The sequence below is a fragment of the Daktulosphaira vitifoliae genome, unplaced genomic scaffold (assembly GCF_025091365.1).
Source record: "Daktulosphaira vitifoliae isolate Bord-2020 unplaced genomic scaffold, ASM2509136v1 Scaffold_1, whole genome shotgun sequence".
In the NCBI taxonomy this organism is placed as follows: Eukaryota; Metazoa; Arthropoda; class Insecta; order Hemiptera; family Phylloxeridae; genus Daktulosphaira; species Daktulosphaira vitifoliae.
This window is the reverse complement of record NW_026099572.1, coordinates 14348567-14375198: the sequence shown is the minus strand read 5'-3', so window position 1 is coordinate 14375198 and position 26632 is coordinate 14348567. Positions and strand designations below refer to the sequence as shown.

General features: G+C 26.4%; 3 protein-coding genes and 1 long non-coding RNA gene across 7 annotated transcripts; 2 read left to right on the top strand and 2 right to left on the bottom strand.

Annotated features, from left to right (window-relative positions):
• The first annotated feature begins 1670 nt into the window (after positions 1 to 1670).
• On the top strand, positions 1671 to 15127 carry LOC126910306 (protein spaetzle 3). 2 transcript variants are annotated; one of them, XM_050692756.1, is made up of 7 exons: positions 1671 to 2292; positions 3270 to 3466; positions 11924 to 12048; positions 13123 to 13323; positions 13924 to 14049; positions 14709 to 14905; positions 15013 to 15127. In XM_050692756.1, exons 1-6 carry the CDS (start codon positions 1929 to 1931, stop codon positions 14881 to 14883), a joined length of 1188 nt encoding a protein of 395 aa, XP_050548713.1. In that variant the 5' UTR covers positions 1671 to 1928; the 3' UTR covers positions 14884 to 14905; positions 15013 to 15127. The 2 variants fall into 2 exon arrangements, with proteins under 2 accessions (XP_050548713.1, XP_050548712.1); XM_050692755.1 differs by lacking the exon at positions 15013 to 15127 and having other exon boundaries at positions 1672 to 2292; positions 14709 to 14989.
• On the bottom strand, positions 9076 to 12229 carry LOC126910308 (uncharacterized). The gene is made up of 3 exons (XR_007705234.1): positions 12074 to 12229; positions 10449 to 10606; positions 9076 to 10305 (listed from the first exon to the last, which is right to left on the bottom strand). It is a non-coding gene; the product is annotated as an uncharacterized LOC126910308 (long non-coding RNA).
• A 1413-nt stretch (positions 15128 to 16540) lies between the features above and the next one.
• On the top strand, positions 16541 to 20571 carry LOC126910307 (adenylate kinase). 3 transcript variants are annotated; one of them, XM_050692760.1, is made up of 8 exons: positions 16541 to 16548; positions 18579 to 18707; positions 18810 to 18931; positions 19011 to 19128; positions 19323 to 19441; positions 19495 to 19662; positions 19725 to 19839; positions 20307 to 20571. In XM_050692760.1, exons 3-8 carry the CDS (start codon positions 18815 to 18817, stop codon positions 20420 to 20422), a joined length of 753 nt encoding a protein of 250 aa, XP_050548717.1. In that variant the 5' UTR covers positions 16541 to 16548; positions 18579 to 18707; positions 18810 to 18814; the 3' UTR covers positions 20423 to 20571. The 3 variants fall into 3 exon arrangements, with proteins under 3 accessions (XP_050548717.1, XP_050548716.1, XP_050548715.1); XM_050692759.1 differs by lacking the exon at positions 16541 to 16548 and adding an exon at positions 17184 to 17248; XM_050692758.1 differs by lacking the exon at positions 16541 to 16548 and having other exon boundaries at positions 18685 to 18707; positions 18773 to 18931.
• A 635-nt stretch (positions 20572 to 21206) lies between these two features.
• LOC126899562 (conserved oligomeric Golgi complex subunit 3) lies at positions 21207 to 26434 on the bottom strand. The gene is made up of 15 exons (XM_050674600.1): positions 26111 to 26434; positions 25966 to 26046; positions 25459 to 25578; positions 24740 to 24847; positions 24484 to 24651; positions 24189 to 24409; positions 23910 to 24125; positions 23681 to 23820; positions 23271 to 23528; positions 22408 to 22592; positions 22190 to 22316; positions 21922 to 22133; positions 21654 to 21857; positions 21437 to 21579; positions 21207 to 21372 (listed from the first exon to the last, which is right to left on the bottom strand). The coding sequence occupies exons 1-15, from the start codon at positions 26240 to 26242 to the stop codon at positions 21306 to 21308; spliced, it is 2382 nt and encodes a 793-aa protein (XP_050530557.1). The 5' UTR covers positions 26243 to 26434; the 3' UTR covers positions 21207 to 21305.
• Positions 26435 to 26632: the final 198 nt, after the last annotated feature.

Below are 26632 nucleotides of genomic sequence, written 5' to 3'. Positions count from 1 at the left end.
CCCTCGAATTTGAAATATGTGACCTATTTTTATAATGTATATTTAAATTTTAACCGTAGAAAGAGCATTTCTTGAATTTTAGTCGTAAATAAACTTGTTTATATATAACTTTTTTGAGATTAATTTTAGGTATTTATTATTTTAAAAAATCATTAAAAAAACTATTAAACCCTATGCACGAAAAAAAATCTAGTTATGCTACTGATGTGTGACCCTTGAGATCGGATTTACTATAATTTCAGAGGCAGAGAGGACGGGAAAAAGTACCTAGTTTAGTGCAACGAAATCGAATCCCATTATTAACTCATAGCGGCATAATGCGAATCCACCTTAGTTAAACAGGACACCTATGACCTGTTGGGAATGTTTAAAAATAAAAACTCCAGTCTTCCAAAATAAGGCGACCAAAATCTCTAATCAGCTTATTACGTAGTTTTATTTTATTGAAATAATACAAATGAGCTAATTAGTTAGCAATAAATATTTTTTTTAGAATGGGCAGATGGATTGTCTATAATCTTGAATATAACATTAATGCAGCCACTCCGAGTTGTTTCATTCAGTAATGTAAATAACTCATATTTATGATAAATAGTTTTAAAGGAATTTTCATATAAACTTTCGATTAAGCTACTGGCGTATTATGCATACTTTTTAATAAATTACATCACATTCAAGGCTTTCATCTGTATTGTAAAAACATCACGCTTATACTTCCTTACAGCGACGTGGAATTACCTTGCACTGTTTATTAACCCACGATCGTATCCGCTTACGCATTAGCGCTATAATAGGATCTTACAGGCGAGTAACCTAATGAGTATAGAGGTGCTCCTCTATTGGTCAAGTTCAATATAAAATATTTTAAATTAATTTTTAATTATTAAAAAAAATATATTTTAAAATACTGTCAATAAAATTGAAAAATGCATGGAGTAGATTTTTTAGGGAGTAGATCTCTTTTTCTTTTCAAAAAACATTGAATAAAAAATTTAATTAAATACTGTTCTCTTTGGTTAAATCATCACCAGAATTATAACCAACGTCGTAATAAATAATTTCGGGTAAAATTGTTGAAATACTGTCTACGTAAATTTTTCGTAATTGCGGGTCTTTAATTTTACTATTAAAAAGTAAGAGACTCGTAACTTTACTACTCTCCTTAAGGATGGCCTTAAGCACAAATAAAAGGTTTGCGATGATAAGTATACAATAATGTTTAATATATTAGTGTATGTTTTTAATTATGATTTTAATGGTAAGATTAAAATCGTGAAGTATACTCTCAAAGCAAAATTATCGAAAGACCGTTGAAAACTTGAGAGTTTAAGATTTTAAAAATGTTGGGATTTTTTGTGTTGTCTTAGATTACATTTTTTCCGATTACTTGAACAATGTAATAATATTATTTATATGAGTTCATTGGTAAAAATGTCAACACACGTTGAATAACTACGATTAAAGTTATTGAAATGTTAATGTATTAATGTGTTTATTTTGTTCTGATTATTTTGACAAGAGGAAATTACTAATACTGTGTACAATTACAGGCATTTTTATTCAAGGGATCACGTTTTTTATGGGTAGGGCGAAAAATAGACGCGCGTACAGCGTCGTAGCTAGTTCACTACTGGCTTGCTGTTCCCTCTCACGCGGCCACTGTCTCTTAATAGGTTGTGCAATATTGTGTACCTCGTGGTCGCTAAACGGAGTGACTACTACATAGTCATTCGGTCTGCGTATTGCACGACGCGAACAGTTCGATTGTCGCTAGGTTTTTGCGTTCAGTGTGATCGTAAAAGTCGATTTTGTTGTGTTCATTTATTGACGAAAATTAATATTAAGAAGCAGTTTTTGTACCGATCGCTTTGTACCTTCAAAACTGTTGCGGAACTCATGTCGCCGAACACGCGACCTACAACGAAATAATGATAAGCGCTTTTCAAAACTTTTCTTCGCCGCACTTCGGTTACGGCGGTAGCGCGTTACCGGATGCGGCCGTTCCCTTGTACAATGGCCAACAACCGATGCATCCCTTTGTTGGACATTCTGCTCCCGCGTATAATTTTGCAAGACAACCCGTGTACAACGCTGGTCAACCGCCTCAGTACAATAGTCGACAACGTCAAGCTCTTCCCTACGAACCGGCTTTTCGTGAGCCTTACACACGACCGCAAATCAGTAATAAGCACTACGAACAAGTGGACGTACCGCCGGTGCCAAATCGAAAGAGACCTGCCTCCACATCTCCTCCAGTTCAGTACACTAGGGTACAAGGTGGTGTACCTGGTGGTATGTTATTAATTATTGAAATAATAAAAGGATAATTTAAAAAATAAAGAAATTGTACAATTGTATAGTTTAATTATATTTTATCGGTTGCTTACGAATTCGTAAGCAGTCGGATTAGATTAATCATATCAGATTAGGTTAAACAAATTAGAAAATATTATTATTTATTTTAAAATATTAATCTAATTTTAATCATATCTGTCAGTATACGTATACGTGAAATCATATTTTGAAGGGAATTAGTCTTATTTTGCCCTCCTTAAAAAATATTTTCGGATAAAATACATTTGATTTTTCATCTTTTGAGGAGCTCAGCTCCTTTATGAATATCCACTTTATGTCTACTTGTAGTGTAATTTTTAAATAAAAATTTAAAAAAAGAAGAGATTTTCTTAAAAATAAAATCGAATAACAATGAAATAAATGTTTTCTGCCCAATTTAAATAAAATTTGGTCGTGTAGCTTTTATTCATTCCGATTAAACTAACTTATGTTCAGGGCCACATTTAAGAAAAGGCAGTTGCAATGGACTTATTTGAGCCCTCCTTACCACTAACAAGAGAAATAAAAGTATTTATTATAATTTGGAAGAAATAATTTTTGTTTTCGCTTATAAAAATTCAAGTTGTAATCCGAATCCATATTTAGAGGGCTACTATTTCAAATTATACATGGCCCATGTATTGGTAAATCAGTTATTGCTTGTACGGGTTTCCCTCTTCCTACTGCTGTAGAGTCACTCAAGTAAATTAAACATTTTTGGTCAATGTTATTATAATGGTTGATTTAGTTTAGAGGTGAAAAAATATTATTGCTACACTATGTTAAATTATACTGTCGTTAAGTTAAATTTTTTGATTATTTGATATTATACAAAGCAAAAATAATTTTTTTAACATTTTAGAATTCAAGTATCTCTAATATCAAACATTTGCACTTATAGTTTTGTAATAATTGTTTTTAAATTGATTTTTCAGGTAAAACATCAGTACATGCTGTACTAGATTATGATGTAGAAGATGACGAAACTTTGGATTATTTAGATAAATATAGTAAAGAAAATGAAAAAGTTACGCCAATTCAAGGTCCGATTTTCTTAAGAAATGGTACCGTACCTGTTGTACCGCTATTTGGTTATCAAAAAGTTAGCAACGGATCTTTTCTACAAATACCCGTAAGTTAATTTCCGATACTTCTATATTGGTATTTGTGTAATGGAATCATGTCAAGAAAAAAGGATTATTATTCCAATTATTAAATTGCTTTTACTTTTAGAAGGTTCATACAAATTAAATGTGAAAATCAGCGCTAATTTTAACTGTTAGTAATTAACTTTTTTTCTCGGAGATTCCTATCTCCTAGAAAATAGCCCGGAGGAATGCTAAATTCATAAGATAAAACAAAATGTATAGATTTAAAAAAAATATTTAAATGGCGAGAGTGCACATAATATGTCATCATAACTTATTATGTAATTATAATAGCAGCAAAATAAATATGAAAATCATTATAAAGCGATTAACACTAAGTTGATCTAAAAAGACGATAATTGTTAACTACCAATATTACCCGTAGCGTGTTTATAAATATGTATTTTTTGCATAAGCAAGTATTGGATAACTCGAATTGAACCCTTTAATGAATGACAGTGGTTGCCATATTATGTTACTAGTCATAATAAATGCGGAGATGTGAACACTTTCATTTATTTTTGGCTAATTCGCATTGAAGATGCGACCGGCTTATAAAACACGAAGAAAACTTGAGTTTCGGTGTTTATTATGTTGATTTCGTTGTAATGTCTATAAGGATACGGGAACGACACCAGTCATTGGATTAATTATCACTGGTTTCTTATACAACGCCATGACCGAGCAAAACGTTAAACAAAGTAGCTTTGAACTTGTCTGTTACGATGACATTGAAATCCTGATCGAAATGTTAGTGCCGCGGCCCAAGCAATGTAGTGAACGAGTGTCGATCACGATCAGGGCAAAATGCGAACAATTATAAGTGTTCCAATCACTCATGTCTCCCAGCACAGGTACGCTGTGTTTAGTACAAATGCCCTAATTTGTATAACAACATAAATTAATTTTATCAAAAGTACTCATTAGCACAAATATTCGACACATTATCTGCAAAATGATAAGTAAATTTATTGTTGTTCTAGAAAAAACAGATGTTGGTCTATGTAAATCGTGACCTAGTTCAAAAATAATTGAGTTGTACTCTGTGCATATTATGTTAAGAAATGTTAAATATCGTCGTAAACGCCAATACTCTTAAGTGACAGCTGTGGTAGGGCTCATGACGAATAAATTGCATAACTCGACGCTGCTCGAGGACATCCCGGCTGGGCTAATTTAACGGCTCTTTCGGGTGGGGTATGGTGTCGATTCTATGAAATATTAAAAAAAAACTTTTGGACAGCATCGGCCGAACCTCTTTTATGCGCATTACTAATATACTTATATGTAAGTAAATTACTTATGCGCATAGTGAAAGTGAACCGAGCAAAATATATGCACGGAAATTGTATGCATTTATATAATACATAAAGAATATACAAAATGACATTAAAATCATATGTGCACATAAAAATTAAAAACTCGTGCAACCAGTGTCACAACTAGTCGAGTAAAGATTATATGTACAAAAGTATACCCTCAAAACCCTGTTTTAATATTTTTGAAAACTTATTACTGGCGCTATATTGACAATTTTTTAATTAAAGTAGCTTTCTTAATTTCTCATACCCTAAAATATATTTCTTATATAATAAAATACATAGTTTTTTCTGGAATTTTGGAGTGGATAAACCCATTGATAGGCCCCAATTTGTGCCTATGAATTAATCACAAATAGCGGAGAATTTTAATTCTATTTTTTTAATGAATTTTTTACACTAGCATTATAATTAAAGTTTCATTAAGGAGAGGATAGGTATTGCAATTTAGTATTCTTTAGGGAAGGAGAGATAGAAGTCCTTCTATATTGCATGTCTGTTATTTCTATTGTTATAACATTTATAATACAATTGCCAACTTAGAATTATTGTTTTTTAGTTTAATATAATATTTAGGTTAAATTTAATTGAGGCCAATTTTGTATATTTAAAAAATTAGTACAAATTTAAAAAATAAGTAATATTTTGTAGTAGTATTTTATAAATAAAATGACGTAACCAGGATTTATTTCCGAAGGGAGACATCATTTCCAACATTTTTTGCTCATCGTTTCAAAGAATTGCCAAAGAAATAGTGTTCAATAGTTTTGTTATTTTAGATAGAGTTCAACTTTTCTTTTCTAAAAAAAATATTTTTAGGTTTCTAAAATGTTAAGTCGTTAGCTACCTAGCTTGTCATCTCTTTTTATATTTGAAAGCCAATAATACAATAACTTATTATCAAGAGTGGTTAATAATTTTGAACGGAAATGGGTTTATAAACCCAAACCATACCGCTAGTTAAGTTTTTAATAAATAAATTCATAAACTGTCAATTAACATAGTTAAATGGTACTACGATTCCATTTTAATCATTAGCCAGGGCTTAATTCTCTTTTCAAAGTAGTGTTTTAAAATCATAACATCGTTCATTCAAGAAAATCTTAAATTAAAATGATAACTTAGATCGTTTTGTCATTGTTGTATGAAAAAAAATTGTTTTCAGGTAAACCATTTAAATTTTAAGTTACTCAATTTATTTTTGTTTTAAATAGTCATAAAGAAATTTACAAATTTAAATACATCTAGAGATCTGCTATTTTTTAATTTGTTTTTAATGAATAATTTGTTTAAATAATCAATATAATTTTAAATTTTAATATTGTATGGCTATTAGTAATAAGGCTGAGGTCAAAACCCTTGTTGTTTTAACTTTTCTATTTACCTTCTTTTACGCATTATTCTATCACATTCGACAAATGTCAACACGTGAAATGCATAGTATTTTGACATTGAAACAATCATTCATACCGTTTTAGTACTTAAGTAGGTTTAATCAATAGTTATAAAACCTATTAACTTATAGTATTTGAAGTATTATTTGTGTGTAAATAAATATTATAAATTTTAATGTGTTTACAAACTATAGTCTAAGATTTCTTAAGTTTATTTAGCTAAAAAGTATATTTTATATGCTCAATGTCTATACTTAAAAATTTTGCTTTAAATTATCATTATTTTTTATTTTATTTTTTTACAATTTTTAAGTATTCTAATTTTTGATAATATTAATAAAATAATAAATAAAAGTATTCATTAAAATTATCTCTAGGACTATTTTAAATAACTTATTAACGTAAGTTAACTTTGATGTTTTTTTTAAGTTAATTAAAATGTCTAATTACATATTTAAACAATACTACTTAGTAAATAAAATGACGTATTTTTTGAGGGCGATTAGAACCCTGGTCTAGTGGTATGTTTATTGTATTAAAAATTGAGCTAGAAGTATTTTGAAATATACCATAGAGTAACGATAATATGAGGTTTAAATTAGTGGCCTATTTTGAAGGACGGTCTCTGGGTTCATCACAGCCCTCTCCCTAAAAACAATAGTTAAACGAAAAATATGTACTAATTACCAGTGACTTAGACATTTTTTTTAGGAGGAATAATTTCAATTAATTTTGGTAGCTTTTTTTTTATCTACTAAAAATTTAAAAATTACTATTTATTTTAAGGTAAGAATTAAAACAAGACAATTTTTACTATTTTTTAGCTTCGATGCAAAGCTTAGAAGGTATTAATTTTACTATGATGTGTATTTTTTTTTTTTTTTTTGTCTGTTACCACTTTTTCTCAGCCCTCACCGAACCGATTTCTTTCAATGATACGCAAAAAGATCACAAATCGTATCTAGTCGAAGACATTACCCTCAAAAATTGAAAAAAATTCCCTCGTTCCCCGTAAATGGGGGAAACCTCCAAAAAAAAAAACAAATTTAAAAATCGCTAATTTTTTCAATTTTTTTTATTTAAAACTGCCATAACTTCTTCAAAAATGAACAAATCAATATAATTTTTTTTTTTATATAGATTCTTGATGTCTTTACCTATCAATTGGTATATTTTTTTTATAAATTTAACCCTTTACCAGCCCACAGAGGGGAAACAAAATGACAACTTTTTCACAAAAAATTAACTTTTGAAAGTGTTCCGGAAATACTGACACTTATATATATATTAAATTAAAGCTAATGTAATGTACTTTATTATGAAAAAAAAAAAAATTTCGGACTTTATTTTGTCTACACGGTGAAAATGGCAACCATATGCTATTATTGTGTGAAAATTCTCGATTTTATTTTTTACATTTTTAATTTTATAATGTTATAATTTATTGAAAAGTGTATGGATCAACATAATTNTCCAAAAAAATTACAAATTTAAAAATCGCTAATTTTCGAAATTTTTTCAATTTTTTTTACTTAAAAGTGCCGTAACTTTTTCAAAAATGAACAAATCAATATAATTTTTTTTTATATAGATTCTTGATGTCTTTACCTATCATTTGGTATATTTTTTTATAAATTTAACCCTTTACCAGCCCACAGAGGGGAAACAAAATGACAACTTTTTCACAAAAAATTAACTTTTTCAACTTAACTTTTGAAAGTGTTCCGGAAATACTGACATTTATATGTATATTAAATTAATGCTNACTGACACTTATATATATATTAAATTAAAGCTAATGTAATGTACTTTATTATGAAAAAAAAAAAATTTCGGACTTTATTTTGTCTACACGGTGAAAATGGCAACCATATGCTATTATTGTGTGAAAATTCTCGATTTTATTTTTTACATTTTTAATTTTATAATGTTATAATTTATTGAAAAGTGTATGGATCAACATAATTTTTTTATGAGAAATAATATTTTTTAATAATCCATTTTTCATTCGACATACTTTATCTTAATCAGGATATTAATAAGGAACTAGCAGATCATGAAGCTTTTGGAATAATCCACCAATTTTTTAAAATTAAACACTATCTAAAGATTTGCATCGAAGCGTTTTTTTTTTTATAGTGATTTTAATCACTGTCAGATATCATTATACTTGATCCAACTATGCCACGTCACCACTGTGCCACGACCCCCCTGTGTTGGGTTTTTTTTTTTCATTTGAAATTTTCAAAATTCCTTCTAAAATTGTTTTATAAATACGCCATTGTTTTTAATATAAGTAAACGATAGTAATATCTATGAATACAAATTGGCTGAATACTCTTCAAGAAAAAAAATTGTAAGAGAAAATATGCTACTCAATAATTTGTCTTATAGTTCATTAAAAAAATTTGATGATAGTCTTAAGAAAAAAATGGCTCTAAATGAGTAGAGAATATATGAAAATATTTTAAGGCTATTTTTAAAGCAAATAATTTTGAAAAATGATAATTTTAAAATTCTATTGTTTTGGAATGTAAAAAAGTGAATAAGCCTGATGTGCTTATCGAATAAGAACTTTGAGCTAGCTTCTTTTCAAAATTTATTTCAAACTAACCATTTGATTAACAAAAAAGAGCTTATGACTATTTTCTTTTATAAATAGGATAGGATAAAAGGTCTTCGATTTTGATTTTGAATGTTGTCATATTATGGTTCAAATTATCGATGTAGTATTTTATAATATTTAACAGTTGGCAAATAAATAATATTCAAGTTGTGCATATTAATAGTCTAAAAACCGGTTATATTTGACGAATTTTGAATAAATTATTTTCAAGGAACTAATGAATGAATTTATAGTTTCGATCTAGTGAATAACGAAGTAAAAAAGTGTTGCTTTAAGAGTAGTATTAACCAATTGAAATATCTTAACACGATCTAACGTTTATTTTAGCATTTAAAATATCTGCATTAGTATGTGCAATACTGTTGTATGAAAATTAGGTAGATTTATATCAATATTGGCTTATTTTACAGAAAAGAAACATAATGATTAACCTGTTTGTGGACAATGAAACCGAAGTGTAAATGGTAATTACTATTTAAGTCATTCTGTCGGATTTCTATAACAGACATAATGAACAATGATTGTTATATATATATTTTTAATTTTTTCTCTGGCATAATAACTCACAATATTGTCAGTAATAATTAATAAGGTTGAATCATTTTAATTCGTCTTAAAAAAAAGTGTACTGGATTGCCGAATGCCGTTCTTATTGATTAATTAAAATTTTAGTCTTTTGAAAAAAAAAGTTCTTGATTACTAAACGGGAAAAGTAAAATATTATTTATATTATGAAGAATGTTTTCTTTTAGGCTCTTAAAACGTACCAGATATTACGCTTACATCATATTGGTTATGTTAAAATATTATCGATTTCCTTTCATGTTAAAATAATATCTACATTTTATGTCATGCTACATCAGTTTCTATGAAAAATAATTACTTCTGAAACATGATTTACGCACTCTTATAGAAAGTAATCAATAACTTTTAAACTTCACGGACGTATTCCTTGTTCCTCGGTTATTTTAGTGCACCGAAATAATTGTATTTTTGTTTGATTTATCTGGTTAATGTTAAATAAAATCTCTGTCCATATGTGCTTTAATAAAAGCCGATAGAACAAGCAATAAAGTCCTATTAGTTATAGAGTTTTTATTTTAATAATCAAGATAAAAGCTTTCCATGACATATTTTCCTACTTTTTTTTGTATTCAATTTTGATATTGGTTTGTAGCAATTTTTAACGCTTCTTCCTTTTTCAATAGTTATGACTCGAATATCCGAACGGAGCCGTGTCATTTTTATTTCTTGGGATAGTTAATAAGGTAGTCTCCCCTTGTCTTCCGTATCGCAATGTAGTCATTAGTTTTTAAAATATGCATTTTATCATTATATATTAAGCCAAATAGTTTGTATACTCGGTATTATTGTGAACTTGATATGTAAAATCCAAAAATAATGATATATTCAATACACAATTATAAAAGTATTAAGTTATCCTTGAGAGTTGTTGTCACGTTGTTAAAATTCTCCATGCTGAACTGGAACAATAATAGTCATATTGAATTACTTTTTTATATTGGTGACTAATTTTGTTAAATATATATATGTATAATAGGACGAATGGCCTCGTGTTTAACTATGAAAGTAATAAGCTATTAAATTATTTAAAAGTTATTATTACTTTATCAACCAATGGCAGATTCGGGGGGTCACATTTGTCATGAACCCTCTAAAATATTCTTGTTATTGTTTTCTTAAGCTTAAAGTTTTCACAAAACAAGGTCTCGTGGTCTAATACAGACTTCACATCAATATTTACATGTATTGTGGAGTTCGCGTCTGGTTTAAAATATTCAAAATATTGTGAATTAAATAATAAAACTTTTTATATGAAGTATTTCAACGATATATAATTTATAAATTAGAAAAAATAAAGTTATAATATCTATTCTTGAAGTTCTAAAATTAATAGAAGTAAATTGATATAAGTCAATAAGTTTGTAAAATTAAGTTATCATTTTATTTATTCCACATAATATCACTTTAATTTATACCTTCTAAATAAGTTTGCGTTTATAATTAGTAATTAACAAATTTGCCTGAGACCCATAGCAAGAAAAATATAACTAAATTTTATGTACTTCCAAATTATGAACTTAAAGTATATAAAAATAGATTTTTGAAAAAAAAATCATATATTACCAAATTGTTTACAAAGGACCTCGGAATTTAGAATATGCCTAGGACTTATACAAATCATAACGGCATATTTGCCCTTGAATAGGCATTTTCGTTCATTACTATGGTTTTTATTAAATTTATTTGAAATTTGATTGTTATGAATTTTTCAAAAACTGGTTTTTCATTTGTTTTAACGTGGACATATTTTTTCCTTATAGGCCATTATCCATTCTCAGTTGAAATTTTATTTTCTATGTATTAATTATAGCAATGTCATTTCTTTTTAAAATATTCAAATTCTTAGGTAATCATTGGGGAACTTCATCATAGTGTCAATTTTCATGTAATTGAAAACATTATTTTTATAACTAGGTGTTAATTATGGAAATACTTTTAAAGGCCTACGGTTGTCATTTGTTGGTTAATAATTATTTGAAAGTCATTTTTGTGTAAATTACATTTTGATATTACCTAATAGTATGATTGGTTTAAAATAAATGTAGACGTATCCATTTTCAGTTAACACAAAAAAATTATCTCACTAGTTCTTTATTGTTTTTATATACAAGAGTAGTTATATAGTGAATTTACTTAATTAATGCATTCTAACACTTCAAAATAAGATATGAATATCTATTAAAAATAAACCAATGGCAAAATTTTGGTGAAGTTTCATTTGTTTTACAAGTATTAAAATAGCATCTATATAATAATTTGGCCAAGAGCGCCATTATATTAATACTAAAATATCCTCTGTACGCTGTGTCTAAGTCCATTAAGATTCTACACTATTTTTGACATCAATAATTATTAATGATATCAATGTAATGTAACTATTATCATAGTTATGTTAGGTTAAATCGGTAATATTAATCAATTAATTTGAAATCGCCATTTAAAAGTTATTTGTATACTTTATGCTTAGTGTTAATCTATACTGTAAATTATTATATTTATTTATTCTATCTATTACAGGTACTATGGACTGCTTTATCGTTCGCTTTGGGGTATGAAATTAATGGTGATATTATTCGTGGAAATCCTTGTATCAAAAGAAATCATCAACTTTTTTGTCCTACAGCAGGCAAAAGTTATCCAATGTAAGTAAGTAATAACTAAACTAACCTTAGATTTACGAGTAATTACCAGAGAACAGTGGCGGCTCGCCGGATGAGGCAAGTGAGGCACAATCTCACCTGCAATTTACCATATAATAATTTATTTATTTCGAGCCTCTATCAATATCAAATATCTTTCAAAATATTATAATTTATTTTTATAATTAACGCAATTCGTAATCTTGAACCATAAAAGATAGTAGGACGAAAATAGATAACATAATGTTGCGCCTGACTGGCGCTGCACAAACACAGCGAGATATAACACGGCATTTAGTGCCGAAACCAAAGGTTTGCGCTCGCCGTTCGTTAATGATTAAAAAATGACAACACGTTACACGACTGATTACGAAGCAAACCAATGAGGTCCGAGAGGCAAACTTTTTTTTGATTCAGTTGCTATACTGGATTATTAAGATTGATTGGTGGAGGAGAGTCGTGAATACTTGGTAAAATGAGGCTGATGTAAATTTTCCTCAGCGGTGAACACCATCGTGTGCCAGGTGGTTTCAAATGCGAAACGACATTTTACATCTAAATTAAATGGAATCGACAATATGTCGTTATTGTTCCTAATCTATGCTTACCCCACAAAAACAACAAACGAATTACGTTTATCACATCAGTTATCAGTCAATGTATAAAAGTATTATACGATTATAATTTTTCATCTTATAATTTATAAAAATGTTAAAGAATTAACATGTTACCTATTAATACAGCTATCTCTAGTCTCTAGCTATATACTAAAATCCTAAGCCCCTCGAAATAATTATCTACCTATAATCTTAAAAATAGGTATATTCTTTATTCAAATTTACTAAATTAAAAGTTTGCCTCACCACTTCCGAGACCCACGAGCCGCCACTGCCAGAGAACGAAAACGTTATGCATAACGTTATAATTATAACATTTCAAACGAAAATTTTTATTTAAACGCAAAAAATAAAGAAATATATATGATATTAATAAGAATAAAACAATTTTTGTTAAAATATTATTAGGATTTAGACAAATGTCGTTCAAATAATTAGTATGTGTTTACTTTATTTTAAGAGATCGTATTGATAAATTTATTGATGAAAATAAAGCTTTGATGAAACGGATGTATGGTGAATTCGAGATGATGGAAAATGGTCCATTTCATAAAAATAAAAGACCAACAGTTCGAAAAAAAAGGCAAAATGGTGGATTTTCAGATGATCAAACGAAATCTAATAAACTTCCAACAAAAGGAATACCTACAGATTCTGGAAGGTATTTGTGATTAGATTGAATATTTAATAATATTTAACTTTGAAAATCGAAGAAGCAAATAATAGGTTTGTCTATTAAATGAAATAAAGCTACTTTATTTGGAGTCCTCTGATAACTATGGACACAGCATGAAAAATTGTTTGTGTTATTTCATAAGTCTGCATAGACTTAAATTAGAGCTTTTCCGCCAAATTTCCTTGTCTTATCCTTTCATGAAAACAGTTCATTTGTGAGGGCAACGAATGTATCTATAGAGGCACACTTTCATGCAAACTACGATAATACCGACAGTCGAAATTGTTACATTAGTGATACCGAACAGAGTACAGAATACAAAGGTATGGGGTAGGGGTTCAAATCTTTGTGTAATAAAAAATAAAATTTTTGTGTAATCAAATTATATTAAAAATAATGGAATGCGAGTAAATGTATTCAAATAAAATTTCTTCTATAAATAATTCAAACCTATGCGTCTGTATCCTATTAAAACAATATGTATTCATAATTTGAGTCTTATATAATGTATGAAAGGCAATATAAGTTCAATAATTGTATAATTATTAATGACCGATTAATAATTTACATGATTTTTAATTTCAGAATAGATTCATGCGAATCAAAAGTAGAAGTTGTAACTCCTTATTGGGCGGCTAATAGTGTGGGCAAAACCAGAGCGATTGTCAATACCGAACACTTTGAACAAGCCATTCACCAAGAAGTTTGCACGTGAGTAATAATTCGCATTGAAAATTAAAATTTTAATTAAGTCTCATGTTTTTTTGTTAATTGAACATTTGGAAGGTAACTATTTTAAACTTTCTATTAATTCAAATTAAATTTTAAATATATTGTTTTAATTAAATATTTTATGCAAAAAAAATTTTATCTAATGCGGTTATTTTGTATTACTTACAAAAAAATTATTTTTACTGTGATATCATTAGGCGCGGTGCTCTATCCAAATGTCTTATACTTATGGCCAAACCCCCTCATCTATATTTGATTTGTAACTTTTCGTGTGTAATAATTTCATTCTTAAAAAATGTATTTTAATATACAGGTAGGTAGGGTTATAATTTTATTTTTTATAACAAAACCTTAATTAATTAGATGCCTTTAGAATAATACATTATAGAAAATTTATGTTTTAAAGAAATTAATTAAATCTTCTCAATTATCCATTGTCAATAAATTTACGAAGGTCATGCGTGTACTTTTAAGTACTTATAAATTACATGGAACGCAGAATTTTTTATTTTATACTCATAATAAATCTTAGGTTTTATGTATGTACGTTTTAAACCGAATTTCTAGAGTAAATTAATGATTTTAATTTTAGTTAAATTTTAATCAAATTATTGAACATTTTACAATATTTTTTTAAGGAAAACACTGACGTCTCGTTGTTCTGGAGATTGTGGCTGCGAACAAAAATATAAATGGCATAGGTTACTTGCTTACGATCCAGACAACGACTGCAAGGGAATATTTATGGATTGGTTTTTATTTCCCTCGTGTTGCATATGCCGTTGTGATTCAACAACACCCAACAATATTTAAACATCTTTCAATCGTATATGTAGTGTGTATTCTGTCTATATCCCGTTTTTTAATTTTACTGTAAACTAATAAGTTTAAATAAAATAGTTGAAAGTATCAGCTTTTATCAATCATTTTTTTTCTTTGTAGGAATTAGTTGTACGGATAATCAACTGTAGTAAAATTATTCATTGTAAGATAACTCAAATAATAAATTATATGTACTTTATAAGAACAAAAATGTTTCACGTACTTCTTAAAAAAATCTTTGTGTTTTCACTAAGGGACTGGTTTTGAAGCAAAAAATATGGGCAAGGTATGTGTTACTGTTTGGGTTCCCGGATTAATGACCATACAGGAACTAACAGCCAATAGGGCAATGTTTTTTTTTGTTTACTTATACTTTGGTAATAAGCGATGCAATAAAAAATGCTTTGATAAACAAAAAAATGTTGTGGAATCCGTAACACATTAGCATTCAAGCGCCAAATTTCTGAATACGTTTCCGAACATGATTTTGTGGCCTATACCACATGATACAATTATACATATTATAAGAAAAGGACACCGACTATTAGTCCAAATAATATTATTGTTAGCTACCTTCTAGGTAATCATTACATCGTGATAATAGAAATAAACAAAATTGATAATTCTCATAAAAAAAAACAAAATCTGTCCACCAGAGGTAAATTATTCCAAGTCACATTCCTTCGAAAATGAGTCGAGACTGCATTTAGAGTGCTCACTAAATAAGCATTTAAAAAATACTATCACGTCATTTTCAAACCCAACCCATTAATGGGTTGAATTTGAAAATGAAAGTTTCATGGAAAAAATGTTCAATTGTTTATTAATAAAAAAAAAAATTATTTTATCGTTATCTAAGAATACATAAGTTGTTGAAAAAAATTTCAACTAAATGTCAACTGTATCAATAGTCATAAAAGTTGTCGCTTAGATCTGTTCCATTTTGTATATTTTTTAAAAGCACAAAATGTTTGTGCTGTTATAATGATTGACTTCTAAGTTGGCAATCATGACTATTGATGAAATAAATATAAGTAATACCTTGAGGCCTCCGTAGTAATAGGTGTGTCGATTTGTTGGATAGCTAAATGTAATTTTTCGCCAAAAAATTTATATATAAAAATAAATACGACTTTTCAACATTTTAGGAAGTTAAGACTTCTCTCTATAAGGGTACAATGATTTTGATCTGGCTAATGATATTAGATGATCAGCCAAAATTATGGCACAAACAAAAATAAACTGAAAAGGCGCTTCAGATTAAAACCCAAACAGTGCTACCAAAAAGAATTTTCGATAAGAAAAATATGATAAAAGTAGGATTTTTTTATTATATAATCAAAATCATAAATATACAATGCATATATTGTATATTTATAACCAGAACATGCACATAAAATATTGCTATCAAAGTTTTAAGAATTTTTTTTTTATTTTTTTTAACATAAATCAAAATTAAAATTAAGGTTTTATCTAACCTAAAATATTAATGTAGTGTAAAACAAATTTTTTTATTTAAACCTTTTTAATAAGTAAATATTCATTAAACATTATTTCAATTTATTTTAATTAAGAATGATAGTTGTGACTCAACAATGGATTTTATTATTACAATTTTTTTTTCAGTATAAATTCAATATACTTTAGTTAATACTGGTATGCCGTTGTAATAATTACGTTGTTTTGTTTTATAATAATTATGTCGATTTCATCAAATAAGTATTGATTTTAGATTAGTCATTATTTGAAAGATATAAAACACGTGTGCATAGGAAATATTATGAGAAATTACGAATGAAATATATTTATTGTTATAAAAAGAGGTGTGTCCGCATAAGGGGCTACCTGGTTAACTTTTGTAGGGTTCAACGAAAAGGTCGCTCGTGAGACTTTTGGATGCATTATAGCTAATGAATACGATAAAACTCGGGTAAAAATGTATGCAATGTTATTTATAATTTATGTTCTTACGTTTATGCATACATATCTAAGTGAAAAAATATTTTTTCTTTTGCTCAACAAAAAGTTTTAGGGGGTATAAAATACAAATTATCTTGGAGTGCGATACACTTAATATGCCACTAGTGTGAATAAAATGGGATCGATAGTTGATTATTGGATTATTTAAAATAAAATTATTATGAGATAATAAGTTTTGAAATTCAATGACGGAATTCCGGTGACTCATAATTCTTTTCCTGATACCGATATACATAATATAATAACTAAAGTAAGACTCTGATACATATTATAAATATATAGTATTCTTCAAAACTCTTTTCCCAGAAAAATTTAGAAAATTTGACTTCTGAACTTAACTTTGTGGTGAAAACGGACATTAAAGTTAAAGAAAAACGTACGATTTCCGTAAAAAAATTCTTATTTTATATTTTATTACTTTATATTTTATATTTTTAAATTTATATTGCTATAACTTTTTGAAAAATGTATTATTATAATACTATAATATTCTAAATTTTTTGGTAATGTGTTGCTATATAAATCATTTCTAAAATAAATGATTGTTAGTTTCTCTTGAATTAACAATGGATTTTTTTACAATTATAATGAAATATTATAATAAGCTCTATATAATAGATCTTTTTACACAACTTTTTTGAATTGGTTTTTTAGTTAAAGTAAATCATTAAAATTAATTCAGTTCATATTTCAATTGTAGAATCTTTTTAAACACCAAAAGTTATTAAGAAATGATTACTATTATTTCTATTTAAGTTATTTATTACGATAAAAATGCAAAAAAATATTCAGCTTTTTTGATAAATTTACTATAAATAGTAATTATAGAAATTCCTGACTGTAAATTAATCTTAACGATACAATTTTTTTAATTCTTATAAAATTTTCTATTTAATAATGTAAATTTCAAACTTGAAGTTGAGCTAAAAGTTATGGTAACAAATTCAACTTTTTTTTATTATAAGAACAAAAAAAAATTATATTTTGCACTGATTATTTTTAACATATTAAAAATCAAAATCAATATTAATTTAAAACAATTTTTTTTTGTTCTAAATTATTTTTTTTTATATGTAAATACTTATTTTTTAATAATAAGTAATAATATTAAAACTTAGAAGTGATAGAAAAAGTCTAAATGCACATTTCAAAACGTCGCAAAAAGTTGATTTAGAAAAAGTATATTTTTGTTTCTAATGAAAGTTCCTTGTAGTCCAGTGTATAAAATTTATAACTTTGTTATAAGTAACGAACATTTTTTATTGAAAAGTATTGGATCAAGCCCTTTAAATTTTTATACGAGTAATAAGTAAAGAAATATACAACTACCTTATTATTTTTATAATTTCTCCGTAAAAATTACAATATTAAATTATATCAATTTCATACTAAATTTAATTACTAAAATTATTATTTATTCATACATTATAATTATAAATCAAATAACTAATCGGGATAAAATTAAGGGAATAAGAGTTATTGTTGCTTTTGAAATAATTTACCAATTTCTTAAAATTAAACACTATCTACAGAATTGCATCGAAGCGTTTCTTATGATAATGATTAAAACCGCTGTCAGATATCATCTATACTTGTTCCAACTATGCCGCGACCCCACTGTGCTACCGTTTTTTAGATGTACAATTATGTAATACGAATAATGTTAAAAGCCAAGGTGTAATTTCTGTTATCACATTGTCCTTCAGATTTTCTTGCTTATCAATTGTCGGCTGATTATTTAACCTCTTTAAAACTCGGTGATTTAAAAGTTGTTATTAACCACATCAGCTACTTAACATTAGATAAGGTATACAGCAACACTATATTAGCTATAGGTAAATTATTATTTATATTGTCATTTAAATAAATTCAATTTTATTTCTTACAATTTTTAATTTAGTTCTATTTTAACATTCTTCTTTTGTTTTACTTCAAAGTCAATATGCCACCTTTAGTTACTGCTGAAAAAATACAGTCTGAAGCAGTAGATGGTAATGTAAAATTGCCAGGTGTTAATGCCATTTTATTAGGACCACCAGGGTCTGGAAAAGGAACCCAAGTAATTTAATTTTTGACTTCGTTGTAATTCAATTTTGTATAAGATAGAATATAAATTTTAAGTTAATTTGTATTTTTAGGCTCCAAAGTTGTTACAAAAGTTTTATGTTTGTCACTTGTCAACAGGTGATATGTTACGATCTGAAGTTGCCTCTGGTTCAGATTTAGGAAAAAAAGTTAAAGAAGTAATGGATTCAGGTAATACAAAAAATCATAGAAATTGTAATATTTATATTTCTTAACTGACTTGGTTTATAATGTAATTTATCGTGGTTTTTGTTTTTTGTAAACTTTGTTAACCTTAAATTCAAAAATATTTTAATAAAAGTATCAATAAAATGATTAATAGTGAAATAAAAAAAAAATTTTTACATGTATCATCATGATTACAGGTGCTTTAGTAAGTGACAGTTTAGTGGTTGACTTGATTGATCACAATTTAGATAGACCTGAATGCAGACAAGGATTTTTATTAGATGGTTTTCCACGCACTGTGCCTCAGGCAGAGAAAGTATGTTAAATATTTTATAATTAACTTGGTTTATTATTAATTTATCTTTTTAGCTGGATCAACTTTTAGAAAAACGAAAAACACAGCTTGATTCTGTAGTTGAATTTAATATTAGTGATAGTCTCTTGGTTAGTCGTATTACTGGTCGCTTAATACATCCATCAAGTGGTCGGTCATATCATACTGAATTCCATCCTCCAAAAGTTCATATGAAAGATGATGTGAATATTAAATCAATTATTACTCAAGGTATTATTTAATTAGTATTGAAACATTGTTACAGATAACTGGTGAACCATTGATTCGACGTACTGATGATAATGTTGAAGCTTTAAAAAAACGTCTTGAATCTTACCACAAGCAAACTACTCCCCTAATTGAATACTATAAGAAAAAAGGTAAATAGTAAAAAAATTGTAATGTTTGTTGAATTTGAAGTTTTCAATAAGTTATTTAATTATTAGATTGGAGCTAAAAATATTGACTGTTTACTAATTGTTGGATAATTTTTCTTTGTTTTGAATAGAGAAATTTTTTCAAATTATAACTTTAACTAGATATGATTTGTCATATTTTGATGTATTGTTGTATAATATTGGTTTAGTAGGAACAAAGTATTCAAATTCATTGGACAAATATAAAAAAAGTACATCACAGTAACTCTTAGCTTCTCAGATATGCAACAAAGCTAATAAATATTTAACTAATTTTAACAATTTCATAAATTATTTAGTCAAATATTTCTGTGTGTTTATATTTATTAATAAAATTAATATTTTAGAACTTAAATTATTTTTATATATACTTCAATGATTTAGATCAGAAATTTTTTTTTAAATAGATAACACTCAGCTTATGTTTCTAGGTATTCATGAAAAAGTTGATGCTTCGAAAAGTGCTGATGATGTTTTCAAAATGGTAGAAAATATATTTTTGCGCTGTTCTTTATCATCTAATAAAGATAGAGTGATATTCGTTTGAATCATTCCAGTTGAAAAAAAAAAAGATAAAAATTGGTTTATTTTTCATGAGCTGAAGACAATATTTTATATTATATTTGTAATACTTAATAAATTATCATGTTAATAGCGATGGTAACAATAAATATTTTAAATTATGTTGATCTGAAATATCCCAATGGTTGTAATTTATCTTCCTACAATTGTTTTGAGATTTAAGTGCAATTTATAAAATAAATTTAAGTTTAGACTTATGATTATGAAGAAAAGTAATAATTTTTTTAGTCAGTTTTTATGAAATTTTATTTCTAACAAAATGAATTAATTTTATATATTATATATTTGTATTTTTACTGTAAAAAAACTCCCTAGTTATTATTTGATTTAAAGCTCATCATTTTTTAAAATAACGTAATAAAATTATTTTTTTTAAATATATATATACTAATTAATGAACAGTATATTGTATTTCAAATGAACATAGTTTACCTGCATATTGGGAATCTATAAAATTCATTTGTTTATAATACCTTTTCTATCTACTAAAACCTTTTAAAAATAAAATGACTTAATTTATTTTACAAATAAACAATATAAAATTAAAATTGTTTATAATTATAATATTTATAAAAATAATGATTAAAATACTTGGTATTTTAATTAACATAAGACAATTTAACTTGTTTCTTTAACAAATAGTGATAATTCTGTACTTTTTTATAAAGTCTAAAATTATTATTTGTTATTTCCACTAAATGTGAAATAAATATTTTAAATAGTATAATAAACAAATTCATTAGATAGTATTTTATAATAATTATTATATAATACAAAATAGATAATAATTCATCATTTTAAGGACATTTAGTATCACAAAATTATTTGATTAAATAGCACATCATAAATTATGATTGCTCAATATTTTCTGATGGATCTTCATTAATTGAGACTGTACTAGTTTTTCTTGAATAACTAAAAATAAAAATTATGCTTTTATGTATTATAATAAAACTGCTAATATTTAAAAAACTTTTACGATTTAACTGAAGTGTACGAAGATGATAGTAGAACTGACACTTTTTCAGGTGTAGGACATGAAATTAATTGTTGTTCCTCTTGTGTATAGTTATTTGTGACCAAGAATTGTTGAATTCTTGTAAAAATATTTAAAATGTTATTCTAAAAAATGATTACCAATTCAATGTTATAAAAAAATGATCAGTAAACAAGTACTTTACATGACATAATCTTACCTTTATTGGTCTATACAAAACTAGTTGAGTATCTGAATTGGCTAAATATAATGTCATATTCTGATGTAGTTTAGGTAATATGTTTTTTATTTTTTCTTGAGTTTCTTGCACTTTTTCTTGTATGGATTGAGGTTGTGCAAACTCTTGTTGCTTTACTACAGAAGGCAATCCTTGCATATTACACCATTTTACATACTTTTGGACCTATAAAGATACATTTAAAAGTAAATGACAGAAAATATAATCCAATGTAACTAATATTTGTTACTTCATCTAAAAATATTGATAAGGGTGATATAATTGAATGAGAAGAATGGTTTATGAATGTTTGACAAGATTCTTTTAAAGTAATATCTACAAAACGTCTTGAGTCAACAGAATTTTCTTGAACTACAGGTGTGCCTTCAAGTAGAAATTCAATAATTGCATTACTTGAACTTAATGAAAACATTTTATCATGTTTTTGCAATAATCCCCAAGCTAAAATTTGTTTAAAATTTAAAAAATATAGTTTTTAAATAAAATTTATAATTTACCAGCATTTTTCATCTTGCTAAAATCTAAATTTAATTCTTTAATTGTAAAGTCTACTTGAAAAGGTGCTATTTGCTCTCTAATAATTAACAGATGCTTAATTTCAAATAATGACCCATCTGTTGGACTCTACATAAAAAGAAGTTAAATTATTAAAAAAAAAATTGTTGAACATTTGAATCAATTTGGAGGACAATTCTGTAATTTCAAAATAATATACCTTTTTTTGAGTAATTATTAATGTAGCAAGACGAATATTTTTTAAACATAATGTTACAGCTTCATGAGAAAGACTTTGAAAAATTGTTTTATCAACACAACGATATAAACGTGACAAACACATTAAAGTTCGTCTAACAGGTGGATACCACATTCCATGTAAATCAGCTGCTGATGTCCATCCACCTAAATTGAAGATGAAAATAAAAAGGATTTTAAGGATGTAAACGTATTTTAAATACCAATATTTTAATGAAAAAATTAATTTTTCAATTATAAGTATTCAGTATTTTTGTAATTTTTAACATAATAAAGCATTATTTGCAAAAAAAATCATTTTCACTATGCAAAATGTGAATATTTTAAATTTTTAGGTATCAATTTTAAACTGAGTAATGTATTTTATTTAATAATTTAAATATAAATTAATTTTTAGATTTAATACAATGACTCAAAAAAGTACTCTACTCAAATTTGATAATTTGTTATCATAACCCAACCTCTTTAGCAAATGTATGTTAAATTTTTAGTTATAAAATGATCAGTTTTACATCCTTCTATTTCCCAAACTTAACATGCTACAAAGTGTGGTGGCCTTCATTAACATACTAGGAAGTAATAGATGGTTCTTGGCTAGGCCAATTATGGACTGGACTGATATTTGGTTGGCTTCCACCAAAGACCAGACACCGTTAATGAGAAAATCACAAAAAAATTATTGTTAGTCTCTAGGGATCAAACATGGGACCTCATGCGCCAAAAAAATTTGTTCCTACCTACTAGGCTAGATGGACCCCCTAAATTAATATATAAATAATAATTTTACACTATAATACAATAAAGATTTGCCTAGTATATGCTTACAACTAGAATATTTTATGGGTGCTTCTGAAACAGAAGAAAATAAACTTCCAGTTGAATCATGTCTAGTTAATTGTTTGTATTGCATTTCTTCAGCAATTGCTTCCATTTGTTTAAGTTTTTCAGGGTAAGCTAAATCACCTGGGGATGGCTTATATTCAGCTATATCTGTTACAAAATACAAATTTGCTCTAAAAACCAACCGTTCTTGTATATCTTGTAATAACAACTCAGCTACAGATCCAAAGACTTCTAATGATGCTGTAATATAAAAAAGTATATAATTATACATATTAACTTATATTATATACATTAAAATATTAATAAGTAATATTTTGTATCAGAATTCTTATCCAGTTTTTGAAAAATAATTAAAATATTACTTTTCTAAAATTTATTTAATATTTTCTTACCATCTTCATAGACATAATCTTGAAGTATTTCTATGCGCAAAATTGTACATAACTCTACGAGTGTTTCAAAGTGCTTCATATGAATAACTAATGGTCTTAAAGTATCATACATATTCATACAGACAGTCTCTAAGTATTCTCTAATATGTACATTTATAAATATGCACTCAATAAATTTTAATCTTGTATTTTATTACTATTTTTAAACATCATATAGTTATAATTTTACCTGAATACTGATGATTTTATTGTAAAAAAGCACTGATATAATCGGTTTTCATCATGCGTCAGCTGGATTAGTATTTTGCAAGCAGAACGTAAGGTTGAACAGTAATCATTTCCAGTTGAAGTATACTTTAAAAGTGTATTACTAATTGACGCACCAAGTAGCATTTTTCGTCTTGTTACATAAGTTAAAACACATTCGTCTAATGAAGATGTATATCTATAAAATAAATTAATCTAAAGTAATTATATTATATAATTATTTAATGTAAAAATTCCTTACACAGAATCAAGTGAAATTCTTTTTTCTACTAATTCTATCACAGGTTTAATTTTAGCAGCAATTGCTTGAAATTTTCCATAATATGCAATAAATTCAGTAGTATCCAAACTCTCAGTACCAGTTTGCAAACATTGAGATACATATGTTTGTATAAGGGATAAAGCCTTATAACGTGCATTGATATATAATGCAAGATATTTATTACTTTCTTTATACGATGACTAGAAAAAAAAAAGGATTAATATTAACGTACAAAGAAAATTTATATGTGTAAATTTTTTAATAAAATATTTACATGATCATTTAAATAACTTATTCCATTATCAATAGATGCCATCATCCCAGAAAAAACTTCACTAGAAACAATAAATGTAGAAGAATCAAGTTTTGATTGAATATTTTCAACAGCATTAAATATTGATAATCTTTCATTGATTTCATAACATATTTTACTAAGTGATGTCTACAGTAATAAAAATAAATGCTGATCAGATATTACATTATCAATGATAATTTATCATATATTAATTAAAAATTGTAGCGAATATTACTTGATCTGTATGTAATGCTTCTCCAGCCAAGTATAAGGAGTTTGTTTTTTTAGATACTTCACTATATTTTTCTTCCAAAACATCTATAAGACTCATACACTTATCCATCTAGAATTTATATTAAATTTATTGAATAAAAATCAATATATATATATATATATATATATAATTTTTGATCAGAGCTTGGAACTTAAAACATTAAAACTTTATTTTGTCTTCAATATGAAAATGGCTACCATATGCTATTATTGTGTGAAAATTCTCGATTTTATTTTTTACATTTTTAACTTTATAATCCTATAACTTATTGAAAAGTGTATGGATCAACACAATTTTTTTATGAGAAATAATATTTTTTAATAATCCCTTTTTCATTTGACATACTTTATCTTAATCAGGATATTAATAATGAAATAGAAGATCATGTAGCTTTTGGAATAATCCACCAATTTTTTTAAATTAAACACTATCTAAAGATTTGCATTGAAGCGTTTTTTTTTTTATAGTGATTTTAATCACTGTCAGATATCATTATACTTAATCCAATTATGCTACGTCACCACTGTGCCGCGACCCCCCTATGCTGGGTTTTTAATATTAAGAAAACAAATATAAATATCCATTCATCATTTATGTACTTGGGATTATTAAAAAAAATTCATAATTGCTTTAAGTCTTAAACCCTGCTTAAAATAAATACTAATAATGTAAGTATTAACTTTATTAAGCATTTCTTGCCAGTCGTTGAGTTGATATTTTAATTCATTAGCAAGACACATTGATGGTTTGATTTCTGTTGTTATCCATGTTTCAGCAATCTTATCATAAAACTTGAAAAACTAAATTTAAATTGTAATTTTAAAAATACAATTTTTAAAAAAAAGTAATAGTCCATCAAATTTATTTTTTGTATAATATTATCATTATCTTTGATTAAACCTGGAATATTTTTGAGTATAGTACAGTAAAATGAATTTCCTCCATTAAACACTAATATATTTTCCATAATGTCACCAATATGATCTTCTTTAAATATGTGTATTCATATTATTTTTTAACAATATAAATTTTTTATAATAAACTTCAGACATTATGAAAATTTAAATAATCAAAAAAAAGTCATGTAAAAGTAATTTATACAATGGTAAAAATACATGTATATTAGTATCAAGATTAAGATATTTATTAAGTATAAATAAACACTTGAAAAATATTTAATAACTTACATCTTCAGTAGACTCTATATTGACATTTAACTTTTGATTTTTTTCATCTGTCTCTGATTTTGACACATTTTTTCTAAAAGACTAAATAAATAGATTAAATAAATAATGCTTGTAATATTCAATTAAATTGAATAAATAAACTTACACTTTCAGAGTTCAATAAATTTTCACTAAGACTTGAGTATGTACTTAGTTGTGAAGAACTTAATGGTGCCAATGGATTTTTTTCTGTGTCCCATTGAAGTAAATTATCTATTAGTTTTTGTTTGTTCTCCATAAGTTAGTACACAAATACAAAAATAATTAACAGGATATTTTGGTCACACTACATTCAATTTATATATTTTACGGTGAATATATAAATTTTTATTATGTTTATATTTCATAATTTGTTAACATAGTAAAAAAATAATGTGTATTTATTTTCATTAAAAAAGTAAATTATTTAGATAATTATTTCAAAAAAAATTCTACTATGTTATTGCAACGTATCTCTTATCATTTCTTATATCACTTTAAACGCAGTGTTTTATATATTTCATGAAGATGTTTAAGGAATATTTTATATTTTAATTTTTTAAGTATTTGACAGAAGACCACACTGACCACAGATTTGTATTAAAAAAAAATTGTTTTTGCTGTTTGTAAAATATTAAAGAAATAAGTG